This window comes from Rhagoletis pomonella, unplaced genomic scaffold (assembly GCF_013731165.1).
Source record: "Rhagoletis pomonella isolate Grant_MI unplaced genomic scaffold, Rhpom_1.0 Rhpom_scaffold_00002, whole genome shotgun sequence".
NCBI classification, from domain to species: Eukaryota; Metazoa; Arthropoda; class Insecta; order Diptera; family Tephritidae; genus Rhagoletis; species Rhagoletis pomonella.
Window position 1 is genome coordinate 2693823 of NW_023458556.1, and position 18694 is coordinate 2712516.

Genomic DNA, 18694 nt, shown 5'->3' on the forward strand with positions numbered 1-18694 from the left:
TTCGGCCTCTCGATGCATTGCGTGCCAAACAAGTAGGTAACGTGCAGTAACTTAGGGTAAAAGACTTTCAGCGCCTTTGCTGATTACACCATATCGAGCCCTAAGTGCAAAAAAAAAAACGTAAGCGACATATATTTCAAAAATTTTCATTTGATGCAGAAATGCCCGGAGAGCATCTAGACGGCATTCTGCATCAATAAGAAAATTTTGAAAAATGGTCGCTTACGTTTTTTGGCGGTTAAGGCTCGATACCTATATGGCGCTGTGTCAGTGGCATTAAAATAATTTTTCAATTTCTTAATTTAATTTTAATAATTTCAATGTACTTGTTGTGTAGATACTATAAAAAATTATTTCATGATAAAAGTTCTGAAGTAAATGGTAAAACTCACTGAAATAGTTAAAAAGAGCATACAATTTTTTCACAGAAGTATTGATTTGTATGGTATGTACACATATGTATGTATGTATGTATGTATGTGTATGAAAATCAAATTAATAAAGCGCCTTCAATTTAAGTTTCGAGCTCCAGCTTTACCAATAGAATCTAAATTGTATGCGAATACACTTTGTATCCAGGGCATTTGTGAGCAACGTCCCGTATTAATCCCTCCCAATTCAACGCATGTAGTATGTATTACATATACATACATCTACATATAAACACACACACACACACGCACATATACAAATGCCCAGTCGAACTAGATTGCTTCCAAAATGTACTCAAGCACGGTTCTTTTTCCACTCAGAAGTATGTATGTACATAGTTCAAAAAACATAAAGTCTTTAATTCGTGTTTATAAAGGCGTAAAACACAGCAAGAACGGTTCTTTAAGAAGGCAATTGTGCATGAGGTGGTTGTTGTTGGATTGGAGAGCTCTGTAGAGTTTTTTTTCTCATTCGGACTTATTTGCCGAAGTCAAGGCGTCAAAAAATGCTATTTTTAGCAGTGAAGTTTCCATGACCTACAGATTCTAAGCCTTCCATTAAAGTGAAAATAGGATGCGACTACTTTTCCGTGCAGATATTTACTAACTTTTCATACAGAAATTAAATGAACTTCAAATATCGCATGAAGAATTTAGTACTTAAAGAGGCATTCTTTTCGGAACCACGGTCTGCACGGTCCGACTGGGAGCATGTGCTTACAAGTGTATGTACATATGTATCTATGTATGTATGTATGTATTTATACAAATGTTCAAATGATGCGTTCAACTAAGTTGGTATGTAAATACATAACGCAATCCATTGTAAATGGACTAAGAACCTAACTACCCTCCCGCGTTAAGCATTGCCACCGTTCTCTTACCAACAACGGTCGGTCACGAATAGCAATAATGCCTTTGTCACCAGATCTGCAATGTCATTGGTGCATTGGTGCTCGCCCCCATATTAAAATGTCGCCTGAAATCAAAGCAAAAGCCAAGGCTTACTTGCGGCAGAGGGAGAAGTAGCGAGTGGCAGCCATTCGAATATGCCTTCGAGTGAAAGAGACATTCGAACCAAGGAGACACAACAAATGACAAAATTTAAACGAGAGGAAAAAATCACCACCAACAACAATAACCCTATGTGTTTACGAAGTTCGAGCAAAGAAACAAAAACAACAACTCAACGCCAACGACAACGAAAACGAAAACATCTATGGCAATGGCAAAGGCAAAGCCAAAGCCAAAAGCAAAAGGTAACGAAGGCATACATACAACACTGTACTAACCAGCAGCAACAACAACAACCAGCGAAGAAGACAAAAAACAAGTCGAGCCAAATAAAACCATTCAGCAAGCGACAATAACAGCCACAATACACTTACAACGGCGTCAACTGAGGCAGCAACCCGACGTCTTACCATGAATTGCCGTATGTCACAGAGAGCGAAATTCACAACAGCAACTCAGTGGTTGGCAGCAGCGACGTTGACGGCGACGTCGTAGTGTGAGGAGAATGGATGGGAACCGACGTTTCATTCGTACGAATGTGAAAACGTGCAAGTCAACTCGCTTCACCTCTGTCACACGCAAAGGCGTAAATGGTGGACACTCTATGCTGCTCAATAAAAGTACATACCTACAGCAACAATAACAAGAAGAAAAACCTAATGGACACAACTGAAGAAGAGAGTCGTTCTCCTACGAACTATACGTATTCCGAACGAATGAGCTGCTTGAGAGCAAGCGTAGAGCAACAAAACGCGAGTGAATGTTTATGTGTTTGTCCCATTTCGGGTGGGGGCTGGGAGCCTGTAGCAATAGTAAAGCAGCAACAACACTAATGGTACAATGCGACGGTCACCAGCGTCGCATGTCAACCGAATATGGTCCAGTGCGGAAACGTGCGACACTGTGCGAACGAGAAGGTGCGATGGTAGGCGCTGCTGTTGGAGCATATGTGAAAGAGGGGCAGAAAGATAGCGGTTGCGTATGTGGACACTACTGCTGATGCCGGTGCTGTTGTTGTTGGCTGGCGGCGGGGCTGGTTGGTAAATGACTTGTGCATACATACATACATACACACGTACTTATTTGGACTGGCCAGATAAGCTAGTGCGTCGCTGGAAATTTGGTCGTCCCACAAAGCTGCATACATATATGTACATACGACGTAGCAATACTACATATAGTATGGTTACACACACATAAGCGCACATAAACATAGGACACAACGTAAACAAATAGGAAAGTTAAAACGAAAATGGCTTTCGTCGAGCAGAGTGTGCAATGACTTTAGTGGACACATTTTCTTAATTCCCGGACATACATACATATGTATATATGTAAATACATATCAACATACATACATGAGGAGGTATTTTTGCATGAATATATTATTTACAAATCTATGTATGCGTGTGTGTGTATGACATTAAAATATGTATGCCCATACATACATACATACAATGTGTTAAATACAGGAAAATAAAAGTTAATGTTTGCAAGCATGCGAACTTAGGAAATAAGATACAGGAATATGTAAACAGCAGCTTTGTTTTTTTTGCAGAGTAATAAGAGAGCCATTAAATCTCTGCCGCTATCAGCTTATGAACTCCTGCAGCGCTTTTTCTCTGGCAGTAATTCAAGGATTTCTTACTGTCATCAAACCAAATATTTATTCTTTGATTGTAGAAAATATCTATGTAGTATCTACTCGCTTATGGGTATTTACGGTTACCTACATTGGCTCCTATTTACATACATATCTACATACATATGTATATCTATAAGCATGTATGTATGTGGATATGTGTGTGGAAATTTTTAATCGAAAGAGACTCTTTTTGAACAATATTGAATCGAAAACTGCTTTATCGACATTTTTTATTTTCAATCGGTCACATTTTCGCATCTACACACATGTGTATGTATGTATGCATGTACGTACATACAATACATACATACATTTGTGCTTGTTTGCGCCTTTCCATTTGCTCTTTCAATAAAGCCACTCAGTATTTTATGGCCATAGGAGTGAGTGAATGCGCCATAATGCGTGTGGTGGTTGAAGCGAAACAGTTTGCGGCATTGATCGCATTGTGTGCTCTGAATTGAGTAGCTTACCACTGCCAGACCATGACGTTCTTCTCTGGCAGACATGGTCTCGACTTCCACCACGTGCTGTGCTTCGTCGCAAGGTGAGCGAGCACCCAAGGCTCCGCCGACCAGTTTCATAGCGGACGGTGATTATAATAATACGCAATCAAACAAATGTGAAAAACAACAAAACAAAAGTCAAAGTGGCCGGCCGAGTGTCACTGAGCACGCAAAAACTCGCATGTACATACGACAGTGCAGTGCATTAAATTTAGACGAAAACAATCTGACAGATAGATACAAATGTGCTACGACGAGTATGTGCATGTGGCAGTCTCTTTTGTCATTCTTAAAGATACCCAAGTCGCTCCCAACAAAATACGTGCTGTGCGCTCTCGTAACGCTGCGCTGCTTGCTTCGCTGGGCCTGATTCGGATGACTGCGATGCGACAGACGTACCCACGGACAGTTGGGCTGAATTTGTCGTGTTGTGCGTGTGTGTCTGCTGTTGCCAGCCCAACCAGCGATAGACGCAGTTGTCCTTATCCTCGTCACTTCGATTACGTACAAACATACATACATACATACATACATAGTGTGGTCGCAGAGAGTGAAGCAGCAAAGTGTCCCCAAGCAGCGACGCCAGAGCAGAGCACTGGCAGTCAAGAACATTACGCCCCAGCTAAGAGCGCGCATTTTGGTGTTGCCTGTGGCAGCACAGCTGTGCGTGTGTGGTTTGCTTCGGTGTTGGTAGTTGATAGTGTCATTGCCGCCGATGGTGGTGCTTGATTGAGCTGGTGTGAGTCGCCGCTGCAAGCAAGAAGTTGTCGTTGTAGAAGCGGCGACAGTACACAGCAGAAGTTGAATTCTCACAGCGACAAAAAGTGCCACAGTCAGTCAGTGTCACCCACGACTTTGTAGGAAGTGGACATACTATGTGCAGGAGTGAAGTGGAAAAGTAGAATAAGAAGTTCGACGGGTACAAGTTGGATAAGAACTAGAATTTGTACGCTGATTGGCGAATGAAAAAAAAAGCAAACGAACATAAAACGCATGCCACAGTGTCCAACTACTAAAAACAAAAAAAGTACTGAGAGTGATAACATAATTAAGAAAAAAGTTGTGTGCATTGCAATAAAACTAGTGAATATGTACCTAGTCACGCAATAAGTGAGAGCCTGAAAATTTTTATTATGTAAATAAAGCTAAATTATATCACATAACTCTTTTGACGCAACGAAAAAATAGAAAAAAAAAATAGCGAGAACACAAACAATTTCCATTTACCCGAAGCTGAGGTTTTCGAATTTGTATTTTGAACTAAATATTGGAACTCATCGAAATACTACTTATCGCAGTGTTAAATTTAAAATTCACCAGGGACAGTTAACTAAGAAGCTGATTCGACAAGAATTTTCAAAACGCATAATTTCGTTTTTCCAAAAGGTAAGTCATATGGACGTCATTTGCAAGCCGTCGGCATTTATGATTTGCGGTGGTACTACATTCATACATATGTATGTATATACATATGTGCGCACATACACCGCATTTAAATTATGTACAAATGTTAAATATCAACAATATCAAACTTAAATTTGCGTTCTAGAAAAAAATCTTGAAATAAGCGGTTAATATATGTAGGTACCGTATGCCTAAGAATTTTTTTAGTTACAATACTTTTGCGCCCAAAATTTTTGATTTGTGTCTAAGTATGAAATTCTTGTTTTATTTCTGAGTACGTACATATACTTGCTTAGGTTCTTCAATTAGAAAATGATTTTCTATTAGCGTTTTCTTTTCTAGAAATAATGTGGCATTTATTCTGCCCTACGTCGGGGCAGCGAAGTTTGCCTGCCCTTTCTTTAAAATATTGCACTCTGATAATGTTGCCCTAAAAGAAGGTGACATTTTTTTCGAGAAAAGAAGACGCCATAAATCTTCAAATCCCAATTGAGAAATTCTTGCCTGGTGGTTCCGCTTATGCGTGAAAAAGTTTTAAATGGAACTTGCACATAAATATGTAGATAGATCTAAGAAAAACGCAACTTTAAAAAATGTTGGCCAAATATTTCATGTCTTACCAAAAAACAAATACAATTGAAATTTTTGCTCAGAAAAAAATATGGCTTTTAACATTTAAAAGATCGTCTCAATGAATAGTTACCAGACAACCGCTTTTTTATAAAAAATTTTGAGGATTAAAAAAAGATAAGAAAACAGTCTGAGTTTCGTAGCCTGATTAGTGCAAGATCCATAGATACACTTTTTGTATACCTTTTATGAAGCAGAATTGTTATCTAGGGCAGGGATGGGTAAATTTTTACACATACATTTTATGTATTAGTAATGAGAGTCGGAGTACACGAAGTTATATTACACTCGTCTACCCCGTTCATGCTGGCTCTTAATGTCACCCCTCATCTAGCGCCTAAATGAGCCTAAAGGAGCCTCGAAAGTTTTCCCAGCTGTTTTTGGGAATCCACCTTTTTGAAGCCTCGTAAACAATGGTGAAATTCAGAAGTTTGGAAGCTTAGTCGGAGTTTCTTTGTATGTAAAAACCATATATGTAATACTTCTATATTGGCAGTATCTACAAGTGCAGTCAGCAAACATTACAGTACAGATATATAAAAAAAGAAAAAGAAAACCGAGTAATCGCATTTAAGAAATGACACTTGAATTCAAAATAAATCGCAGAGTCGGAACGTTAAAAAAAATTACAGAAAATTTTGTGTTTTCATTAAAGTTTAAGAATTTTTCAATAAGTTAAACTGCAAAAATGTCGCACAGCTGCTTTTTATGTGAAAAAAGAAGAGATAAATTAAATAATATAGCTTTACATGGGTGCGTTGCAAAAGTTTCTATCAAAAACATCTTTAACAGCTTTGTTTTATACAGATTTCCAAAAGACGTAACCGTTTGCAAACAATGGATGCAGGCATGCGGCCTGATGCCCTTTAATTTTTGCACAAAGTTTGAAATAATGACCTCACTTTTATAAAAAAACATAAGCGAAAAAATTTTAAATGAAAAACAATGGGGAATATTATATAAAGATTTACACAATTTTAAGTGTGAGTCACTATACTTATTTATTCCTTTTTACCTAAATAGTCAGTAAATTTGTACTCGGTGAGAGAATGGAAGTATGCATATGTTTGAATTATACATTCTAAAATAATAAATTGCTAATCATTAAAAAAAATTTCAAATCCTTTTTTTATTTCCAGGTAGCTTTAAAATAAAATCTTAATACTTCATCATAAAGTTTCAGTTTGCATAAGTAAACATCGTCAACAAAGGGGCATAACCACCCCACAGTAAAACGATCCCCTTCAAATTTATTTTCTAACGCTACTGATGATACGTCAAATTTGCTTGAATGTATTTGTCACATATATTCACAGATACTAATACATGGAAAACTTGCGCATGCGCAAAACGTACATTTGTCTCAAATCTATCTCCCTTTGATTGCTGAATCCAAACACATTGCGCAGATAGGTTACTGCCAATATAGAAGTATTAAATATATGGTAAAAACATTGTATCAGCTGAAGTAAATATAGGTTAGGTTACACTGGCCGGCTGTTGCGCCTTACATAGACCCGTTGGTCCTTTGTAGTGCCAGATGGAGGTCCGTTTTACTGCGGTCTAAAGTAGTCGTCGTATAGGACGTCAACGCTTTTTGCGAAGTTCAAGAGTGCCTTAATATCCAGTTTTGAAACCTCCTCTAGTCCTTTAAACTGCGAAGCTCCGAGATAACTAAGACGATTTCTAGCTAAGGCCGGACAGAAACAGAGGAGGTGTTCTAACGTCTCACTCATGCCTTCCTCCCTGCACTTCCTGCATGCGTCACTGTTACTAATGCCCATTCTGCTTGCGTGGGATGCCAGTAGGTTGTGGCCCGTCATTAGGCCGACAACTGTCCTGCACTCCCTACGTGACCGTGTAAGCAAGAAATGGGTGTTTCCTTTGCTGCTATTGCACATGATCTTGGAGGTTTTGCATGTCGCTAATGCGTTCCATCTCCCCCTGATCCGGCACCCAGAAGTAAATATAAAAGCGCAACAAAAGTGCGGCAAAATGCCACAAAAAAAAATGAAAAATGTAAATTCTCTGAATTAATTGAACCTAAAATTTATGAAATACTTTTCGACTAGTTTAGCTCGAAAGTTTTCGCCTTTCATAAAATTTTGTACAGTTCTTTTTCGAGGCAGAAAAAATTTCGATCTTTTCAGGCTTTCGAAGCACAGTGTATTATTTCCATATTCTAGAAGATGTTATATAAATTATTTCATATCGGTAAATTTCAAAATAACGTCAAAAATGTTTTTAGAAAAGCCTGATAAAAACGAAATAACAACAACAACAACATTTAATCAAAGTAAAGGGCGGGACGGGATTTGATTTGGCAGATTACCAAGCGCAATAATATTTAAACTTGTATACATATTTGAAACTGAATCTAAATGTTTAAGTTGTTGGTGTTATGTTATTTATGCCACAACCGCTAAAATACCATTCTGGTCGTATTTTTTTAGATATATTCTTTTTAATGAACATACATACATTTTTGGGATTTTAGTAAACTAGGACTGAGCATTTCATGTTAAAGTAAAACGATGTTAACTTAAATTTAATTTTAGCAATTTATTAATTTCGGCCGCTATGGTGTAGTGGTAAGCAGTGCGCGCTTCCACTCCGCAGCACCTGGGTTCAAGCCCTGGTCAAAGCAACATCGCAAAAAAATTTAGAAAAAAGTGTTTTCTTAACAGGCAGGTAAGGGCAGAACTCCTGGTGTATTTCTGCCATGAAAAACAGCTTCTCATAAAAATACAATCGCCGTTCGGAGTCGGCGTAAAACAGTAGGTCCCTTCGCTTTGTGTGACAACATCAAGGCGCACGCCACAAGTCGGAGGAGAAGCTCGGCCAATCTAAAAAAAAAAAATTTATTATTTTCATTAGAACCGCAAACTTGTTATCCGCGATTATTTATTCGATAAAGTTTGTATCTCAGTTTGCTTGCCACTCCTCTTGGACTTTAAACAGCACAACTTTAGCTGCTGGAAAGTGCTGGTTTTGATGACATTTTTTTTTCAGGCCTACTAATTTATTTTCTTTGAGCACTTCATTTGCATTTGATCTCGACCGAGACAAACTTTTGTATTTAGGCTTTTAAATAGATAAAGCTTGATTCATTAACTTCTCAATGGTACCCAATTTTTGTAAGTAGAGCAGGAAATATTTTTGGAATTTTTTTGACCCAACTTGACTTTTAATTAAAAGTAGATTTCTGTCAGTTTATAATTCCTTGTTATACGGAAATTCTAAATATAAGTACATCTCATTGTTCAGATATGAGGTCTTATAATATAACTCCTCCATTTAAGAAGCTAAAGAAATTCAGAATTAAATATTTTCACTTTAAAAATGCAGTAGTGGACTAAAGATAAATGTTCTTATATCCATATACCTATGTAATACTCCTATATTGGCAGTAAGAGCTAGTAGCGTCCGAAAATATTACAGTACAGATATATCACGTACGAAAGAAAAGGAACACGTACGTTAAAAAAAAAATGTACACAACACATACACGAAAACGGTACTAGACTGTCTCGCTTTGATTTCGGAATGCTTACACATTGAGAAGTTAGCCTACTGCCAATATAGAAGTATATTCATTAATGATATGAATCCATTGTTTTTTTTTTATTTTAGATTAGGAAGATTGTCTTATTGCAGAAAAACCCTACACTATTGATACATACATATCTTCTTACTAAAGAACTATTTTCTAAGGTAGTTTGTGCTAAGTGTAGTTTATTATTTACATACATATATAAGCTCAGTGAGTTTTTCTTACTCCATCCCTCAAACACATTTTAACAAATGAATCATCCGAAAATTTACTAATAAAGTCGCTAAATGTCAGTGAAAGTAAGTTTTAATAACAAAAAAAAAAAAAACAAAGCGGATAATTGTGAGAAGAGCAAATCAGGGGCATTCGCTGCTCCGGTCAAAGCGTTGTGTGACCATTGAACGTTAGCTGCGGGCGCTGCGGGTTAAACGCGTTCAAGAAAGGCCACTTAAAGACCATAATTAACAACTTGACAAGCCAGAGCACTCAGAGGCCTTGCTATACTAATAACTTCAAGCAACTATGCATAGAAAAGAAGCCAAAAAATGACATAGAAAATAGTGAAACTGTAACAGACTAAGCGCTGCGAGTTGAATAGGGGGACGAAGCTGGGGTCCATAAAAACCAATTTAAAACTAAAAAGCGCAGCTTTGATTGTGTTATATATGTATGTACATGAATGTTGTGTGGCGTGCAGACGTTTTATCATCTTGTTTTCGGCGTTTATTATTATTATTATTAATTTAGTTTAACTGTGAGAAAAACTGACATTAAATGCCTTTATTAAAAGCACCAAAGAGCGAGGTCATACAATGAAACAAAAAAAACAAGAACAATATATTTACATTTGTATGTACACACACACACACATGCATAGATACAAACACAATAAATCAGAAATATGCTGAAAATTAAGCAGCCATAACGAAAATATGCACTACACAACGAATGCCAGTGGCCGCGCTGGCGTCCAAATGGCCAAGTGGCCAAGCGCCCGACGCAACTGTTCGCGCAGCGAGATGACAGACGACATCTTGCAGCAGTGAACAAGCTGACATAGCCGCGGATGTTCATATTTTTAATTGAAATCTCGCAATCGGGGCGAACAAATCGAAAAGGCAACCAATCGAAAGGGGCCAAGAAAGGCCAGGTCATGGCAGCTCAATTGACAGCGCGCGGCGCAATTAAACCAATCACTGCCGCATGCAGATGCCCATTACATGTGCACATGTATGTATGTATGTATGTATGTACTTAAAACCCATTTGTAAATATGTATGTACAACTTCGTATGACACAAATTGCCAGAAAATTCATTCGAAGTGTAGTAGTCCATTAAGGCAACACAATCATGGCCGATTGGGCCATACATACATACATATATACATACATACGTACACTACAGACATACATACATACATTTGCATGTAGTAATTATTGGTATATCTGTTATACACGATGTCAATAAAATGTAACACCAATACCACAGCTTGGTGGCGCAACTGTCGCCGCCAGCCCCTGCTCGTCCACTTCCACGGCTGCAAACCGAACCGCACCCCTCTCCCATCGCGCGCGACACCGTTGACCGCTTTAGCTTTTAGTGCTTGTCATATCCCGCCAGTCTCACATTTGTGGCTGTCATTAAAAATGTTTTGTGATTTTTGTCCTCTACAGTTTCCGCCGATCGCAGGTCGCGCTCTCTCCCCTCTACCCTCCCCCCCGATCTGTTGCCTTCGCCGCGGTAATATGCTTTTACAACTACTGGTCTTCAAATTTTATGACATCAAAAGGCGGCCAACTCCGCGACCAAGTCCGCCCAGCTCTATGCACGCAAATTAAAAGAACAATGAAGAAAAAAAAAAGAACACTCAAAGACAGAAATAATAAATTTTCGTCCCCTTTGTTAAGATTTCACAACTTGTCGTTTAAGAGAGAGAGAGAGGGGATACGCCGATGGAAGAGGGAACGTGGCAACAACTTACAACTACATACACGGAATCTTAGTAATCAAAAATCAAAGCGGCAAGATCGCTTCTTCTCTGCTTCTGCTCCCAACTACTTTTGCGCTATTTTGTTGATTTTAATGTCGTTACTGTGTTTTACTGCTTATAACTATTTACATAGATACATATGTACATACATACATAGCTACCGCTATACAGATATGTACTTGTCCACCACAGTTGTTTGTTTTTCGCCGTAGTGGCGATCGTTGCGATCACTTTAAGCCACTTTTTGTCTTCTCATTTGCTGCGTTCGTTTGTTAATTTATCTTTCTAATGGGCTCGTAAAATCTGTAAACACCCGACGGGTCGCATGTTGCCGGCTCTTGTAAATTGGCATTGGAGCCATCAATGTTGACAAGAGCTGCGCGAATAGCCCTCGCCCTCGCCCTCGTCTGCCTATCCACTCTACAACTGGAATCGGAATTGGAGCTAGGAGCTCCAGTAACTCCTGGAAGCTTCACTAAAGGGGGTTTAAGTCATTCCGGAGGCGAAGGGGGGCAAACGAAACGACCTCCATTTCTTGCAAGTGGATTTGTAAACCTACGTTGTATGTCCCTGCACTTTTCGATATGAAAATCAAAGATCAATAGTGGACATCAGACCTGGAGCAGCCGCTCATTATCGAGGCAAAGAAGGTGAGGGATCAGTGAGCACTCTACTCACAGTGCCTATTTATTAAGTTGTCATAACAAACGAGTTGGTAAAGAAGGAGCTATACAAAGTCACAGTGGAAGAGGGTTAGGTGAGTTACGATTTAGTCGGACGGGACTTTCTTGGGCGGCTATGCAGAACCCAATTAGAATGGATTGGTTTGTGATAATTTCGCTTTACGGAAATTGAAATTGAAATACACGAGAACTGCACCGGGGGGAGAGCGCTACGTGACACGTCGTAAGCAGAGAGAGGTTTTATGATTAGACTTTCGATACTTCATCTTCGCCAGAGTTTACATTAAGAAACTTTGGTGCTAAGAAAACATACGGCATTCAGCAATGCGTATATCGCAATTTATTCATAAAAATAAACATAATCCTAAAAAATTTATTGAAAACTCAAACTAGTGTCGGCAGAAGTGAAGGTTCCCTGCAGCCGGCTGCTTGTGAAGTCAATCCCATATCTATGTATGTAGTAGGTACCGATTTCTATGCGCTATGGCTTTATAATTACCTATGTACGATCGAATCGGTGTTGCCTTTAATGGCCTGTCGCATTTTGTTAATGCCTTTTTATACGCTTTTTCCCATCAAAAATTTGACAACTAAAGATTTTGTCAAAGAATTCCAAAAACGGTTAGTAGCTAGCGCGCGAGCAATTGAGCGCTAAGAAAGCTCATTAGGATTTTATAGCGGTCACCACCGGGCTACCTAGAAAACAGCATAAAAATAAAGCCAGCAGCAGCAGCAGCAGCTCAACACCCAAACAAGCTAAGCGGCTAAAAAGAGGTTAATACGAGATAAAAAGACACACAGAAAAAATCAAAAAAACACAAAAACACAAAAACACGAATTCATACATACAAGTTAACACTAACAGAAAATCCAATCTAAATGTTAATGATCATCGCATACAATCGCCGCCGATAATAAATCAACATCAAACCAACATCAGCAGTTCAGGCTCACCAGTACCGGCCAAAGTCGCTGCTGAAGCTGGTAAAAAAAAAGAAAAAAAAAAAAAACAAATGGAAACGCGCCAGCAGTCGGATCGTCAACGAGCTACCAGTGATAAAAGTGTCATCTTCGTTTGGCTGGTGACGCTCGCTGGCGATTATGGCTGACGCTTGACGAGCGAGCTGCTTTTGTGGTTGTTGGAAGCTGCTATGGTTTTTCGGCGCTGCTGGCAACTTTCTGGGCATTGCCAGCTTTGTCGTTTTTTGTTTTGTTTTGGTTTTTTTTTTTTTACGGACAAACATTTATGAAGAAAAAAAAAATGAAAAAAATCTGTAAGTTAACATAAAAGGAGCGTGTTTTGGAATTTTTTTTTGTCACGACTATTGTTGCTGTTGTTGTGCACATTAACAAACTACTGTCGTTTTTATGTCATGTTCGGTCATTGTTGTTCCAGACAAGTGACAGTTGCTGCAGCAAGCGGCAAGCGTCAATTTATGAGTGCGACTTATTGTGAACATCATTTACATATGTATTTATGTACAGCCATCTATGTATGTATGTATGTATGAGTATGCGAGCATGTTTGTCAAACTGAGATGGCAACCAAAATGTGTCAACTGGGCCTTAAGGCTGCGGACGCGCGCCGCTTACATGAACTACGCGTGTAAATTAGTGCGGCAGCGGCGGCGGTCGACGCTGTTGAAAGTTGGTAAAAACAAATTGGAATACTTTGTGGTGACAGGCAGGCAGGCAGGCAGGGTCACAGTGCAGCAGAGGTCACTTGCCGCTTACGACGAAATTCGTCGGCTATTCGTTTTTTTTTATTTCTTAATGCATATTTAATTTTTTATTTTTATTTTTGCCTGACGGCCGTTGTCTTTCGTGATTTTATTACTCTTTTCAGTTTTATTGAATGCTGCTGATTGTCGTAAACGAATTTCGTTCGCAGCTTGATTTGCTGCTGCACCCGTGTAAGTCGTAATTATTTACGATCGATTAAAAGCCTTCATTTCTCACACGATTTACATGCTGGACCCGATATATTCTATTTGTGCATACACACATACCTACCTCCATATGTAAATATGTATGGACATGTGTGTGGAGTTTATGACTTGGCATCTTCCTTCATTCCTTGCGCTCTTGGCGGCAGTTGAAGGCGATTTCGGCAAGTAACTCAAATCGCGGCGAGTTATGGCAGAAACTGTTGCTGTTAGTGTTGTAAAACATACATATTTTATGTGCTAGCTGACAAGAAATAGCCCCGCTCCCGACCCGTTTATATGCCATGCCATGAAAAGTTTGCATGAATACAGATTAGAAAGCTAAAGAATTTCCTGCCGATGGGCGGTGGTCTTCATCGCTCTGTCACCAATGTTCAGCAGTAATTTAGCCCATTGGAGCTCTGCAGTGGCATTCGTGCCTGAAAGTGTAAAGAGCCAAAGTTTTTCGCTTTCGAGCCGCACTCTCTGTGAACATCAACTCAATTTTCGAAAGCCCAACTACAATGGTCTTTTAGGCAGCGCAAAATACTTTTTTTTTGTCACTTTATTCTCGCACTTGATTCACGGTGCCGTCTCCTCCAGCGTCAAGCAGAGAATACAAAAGTGCTTACCTGACATTTTTTCCAATTCTGTTCTTCTTTTTTCCTTCTTTTTTGCTGTCATCCAAAATATAAATTTGGCGTTCAAGATCACTTGAATTTATGATTTGAGTTATGTCCCTGCCTGGCAGCGTACAAATCTACGTACATATAGTGTACATTAGGGTGGCTCACAAGAAATTATTAGATACAAATTGGGGAATTTTTTTGGCAACTTTTCAATGCAGTTTTCATGAATGCTGGTATAACTGTGTAATTTATTTGATAAAAGTAATGCGTTACCCAAATACTTTTTGTGAAAATATGCGATTTCTAAGCAACCCAGCCCACGAAAAATATTGAATTGCAAACCCAAATATTTTTTGGTGGTTATAAAACTCATAAAATGTCGCGAGTACTTGCATTCCGTTAGATTAGGGAAACCTCATTTTTCATTGTATGGAAGGTGGGGCAGTCTAATGTACATACATACATATGTACGCATGTGCCTGTTTATTGTCCATTCAACCGTTTGCGTTTTGTGCCATTTCTCGTTGATTTTAGCACAAAAGCTCACACCTTCAAGTGTACATACATACATACATACATACATATGCATGCAGATAATTTAGTATGTATGAGTGTACTCACTGTAATTTTACGATCTGTGTGTAAAATAGGTACTACATCCACATCCTCCATGATAATCCTCACACGTTCGCTTCGCTTACTGCGAATTGCTGTTGGCGACATTTATGGCGTAATTTCTGTGCGTCCTTGATTGGCAGTTGTCTCTCGCGAGTCGCGACGTTATGGTTGTCCCTTCAGCGCATTCTTTTGAAAAAATCTTTTGCGCGCAATGATCGCCTGTGATGCTTGTTGCTCGTAAAAATTGTAAAGAAATTAAGAAGTTTTGCCCTTCCTCAGAGTCGCTGATGTCGCTGATGTCGCTGGCAAGTGTTGCCTGCCATATGCGATCTCGCGAATCAATGCACTCAAGTGCGTCTTCGCTTATCCACTTTGACATCAAGGAAATGATGTAATCTCCATCTCGAAGCACTCGACTCGGCTCCACTCCACTCCACTTCACTTAATTCCAGTTCAATCTAATTGACGATGCCTCTCTCTCTTTTTGCCCAGCTTCGCACCACTTCCATCAGCGTTTCGTATCATTTCGTTTGTATTGAATTTAGAGCGGGCATTTTTTTTTTTTAGCTGAGTAGGAGATGTCATCTTTCTAATTATGCACAGATGATCGCAGATGAATGCAGCCATTCATGTTTTTGTTTTGTTTTTTTTTTTTTGCTGCTGGTGTGAAGCGCTGCTCTAACCGCAAACTACCACTTCAGACTGTCAATCAAGATAGTGGTGGTGGCGGATGAGCCAGAACTGTATTAATAAGAGCCACGATTATTCAGAAAAGCGGAAACTTGGTTTTTATTTCAAGTTGTTGTTGCCACTTTAATAGCTAACAAATATTTGTGACTCATAACTAACAAAAAAAAAAAACAGTAAATTAATTCAGTAATTTCAATAAAAAACTCTTATTTTCTCTCATTTCAGTTTTTAATAAACGAAAATTCGCAATCAGGCGTAAAAGCGTAAAAGCAAAACCCATCGCAAAAATGGAACACCTCATGTCTGCCTTCATGCCGCCCGCCTACCTGCTGGGCCATCCGCCCACCGCCGCACCTGGCTCAATGTCTGTTTCGAATGCCGCATCGCCCGCCACCTCGCCCATCGCCGGTGCATTGTCCAAGCCGAAGCGCTGGGGCTCTCCACCCGTCAATCTCGCCGCGCAGTTTATCAACCCTGTGACGGGCAAGAAGCGCGTTCAGTGCTCCATCTGCCTGAAGACCTTCTGCGACAAGGGCGCGCTGAAGATACACTTCTCTGCCGTGCACTTGCGTGAGATGCACAAATGCACTGTTGAGGGTTGCAACATGGTGTTCAGCTCGCGTCGCTCCCGCAACCGTCACAGCGCCAACCCCAATCCGAAGCTGCACTCGCCTCACATCCGCCGCAAGATATCACCGCACGATGGCCGCACGGCGCAACAATTTCCCGTGTTTTCATTGTCACCTGCCGGTCTGTTGCCTTCGGCCGCATTTCCGGGCCTCATGCCACCTGCAGCCGCTGGTGGTTATGGCGCGCACCCAGCGACCATGTTTGGTGAATTCCCACCGCCCACAAATCCTGCCAACTTACAGCGCATGTTGGCCAGTCACGAGCGGCTGGGAGTGAGTGGTGGCTTGCGATACAGCTCTACAGGCACGGGTTCTACCTCAGCGTCCGATGCAGAGGGTGAAGATGACAGTTACATCCTGGACGTTCACACAACCATCTCCAATACTAGTCACGGTGATAGTCATAGCGATGTGGACGACTACTGCCGTGAAGTCGATGCGACCTACGTAGATGACGAGGCAGCACGTGACGCCGAAGTTAGAGATGAGGATGAAGAACTGATATCGGTGTCTATTGACGAGGAAGCGGAGTTGAATTTCACACAAATGGAGAACTCAAACGAACCGCTGGATTTTAGTCTACACAAGCGTCGCATCGCTGCAGTGGAGACACCTTTACCCAGCCCAGTTGTAGCGGCAAATCCCACCAACAGCCCTACTCCCAGCGCTAGTCCCCAGCGAACGGTGATGGCAAAGTCTAATGGATTCTCGGTGGATTGCTTGCTGGGCAAGCGTAAGCGCAACAACAATAATAGCAACAATAACGAAGTGGTCGAGGCGCCTGTCTCGCCGCCAGTGGTTGTTAAAATGGAGGCGGAGGATGAAACCACAACGGACTGCATGCAAGGCCTTGACCTGACGCCGCAATTGGCACAAAACCAAATGCTCAATGCGGAGACGATCCCGGAATGCATAAATGCAGCCACATCTCCGTCATCCTTTTCGCCTGAGGCACACCAACTGCGCCTCCTGCAATCACAGATGTTCGCAGCCGCCGCAGCCGCCGCCGCAGCACAGTCTTCCGAAGCGCCCTACGCTCCAACCGCGCTACCAGCGACAGACGCTGTAGCCGATGGGTCCTCGCCAGCACCACCAATGTGGAATCTGCTCTCCGAAGTCTACCGATCGATGCTCATGAGCGGCGGCATCAAGCAGCAGACACAGACGCAGGCGCAGTACAACGAAATGTCGACAAGCGCGATTTCGGTGTAGAGTCAGAGTCAGTTGTTAACGCTGCGACCGTCCTTCCAAGTAGTCATCTCAAACACCGTTACCTTGTTATATATTTTTAGTAATGCAGGCTCGTCCTCTTGCGGCCGGAGTCAATCGTTAGCCCAATACTGGGACGCAATGATATACACACATATTTATGTACTGTAGGCAATAAGGTTTTAAATATCAATTCAAATTAAATGTAAATATGTATTTATTTGTATTAATCGTAATCGTATTTTTGTAAATTTATTTCATTTTACCTGCGAAAGTATTAAAATTTAATTTCAACCATTTCATTGGAAGAATTTTGGTGTAATAAATTTATTTTAAATTTTAACTATATAATTTTATGTTCAATGGACTTCTTTGTAATCACAATAAAGTATACGTTTTTCTTAAAGGATATCTCAAAAATAAATAAAAATACTCAATGTAACTGTAATTGATTTAAGTACAACGTGTTATCGCAATTAATAAATAGTAGGCGAACAACCGATTTTAATACAAATATTTTGTAACATATCATAGTGTTTATTAAGTTTAAGCTGAATTCAATAAGTAAATTTAGCAAAATTAATAAAAAGTATTAAATAAAGAGCAAATTTATATGAACGCTACATACAAACATGACTTTTTATTTGATGTGAGGAAGCAGGCTTGAGTGCGCCATCAAGTTTTGAAGTACCGGAAATCACAGTTCGTAATGCGCACCCGAATCGGGTGGAGTGGCTTGGTTAGAATTTTTAAAAGAGTGAGTTACTTGCAGATGTACATACACGCTAGCATAACCTAAATATAAATAATCGCCTTGTAGCTATAATTAAAAAAAAAAAAAAATTAAATAAAAAAAATTGTATTTTGTGTGTGCGGAGCCCTAGAAAAGTATAAACTCAATATATATTTCTTTATTTTTAAAATAATAATAACTAATAAAAGAAATTTTAGAAATAAAAAAATTAAACATAAATTAAATAAAAATATTTTTAAAAATTCGTTGACATTAAAGACCTTCGACTACATTATGGACTCAAAGTTTCATACCTCTAATAGGCACACTTGGGAGTGAACTGGGAAAAAGGAAAAGGATTGAGGCCTACAAACTTATCCATGGACGTTTTGGGTTCCTCAAAAAGC

At 39.9% G+C, this 18694-nt stretch overlaps 1 protein-coding gene across 1 annotated transcript; it reads left to right on the forward strand.

The window, feature by feature from the left end:
* The first annotated feature begins 4108 nt into the window (after nucleotides 1–4108).
* Nucleotides 4109–17775, forward strand: LOC118732546 (protein disconnected). Its single transcript, XM_036461681.1, has 2 exons — nucleotides 4109–4979; nucleotides 15942–17775. Exon 2 carries the CDS (start codon nucleotides 16004–16006, stop codon nucleotides 17555–17557), a length of 1554 nt encoding a protein of 517 aa, XP_036317574.1. The 5' UTR covers nucleotides 4109–4979; nucleotides 15942–16003; the 3' UTR covers nucleotides 17558–17775.
* Nucleotides 17776–18694: the final 919 nt, after the last annotated feature.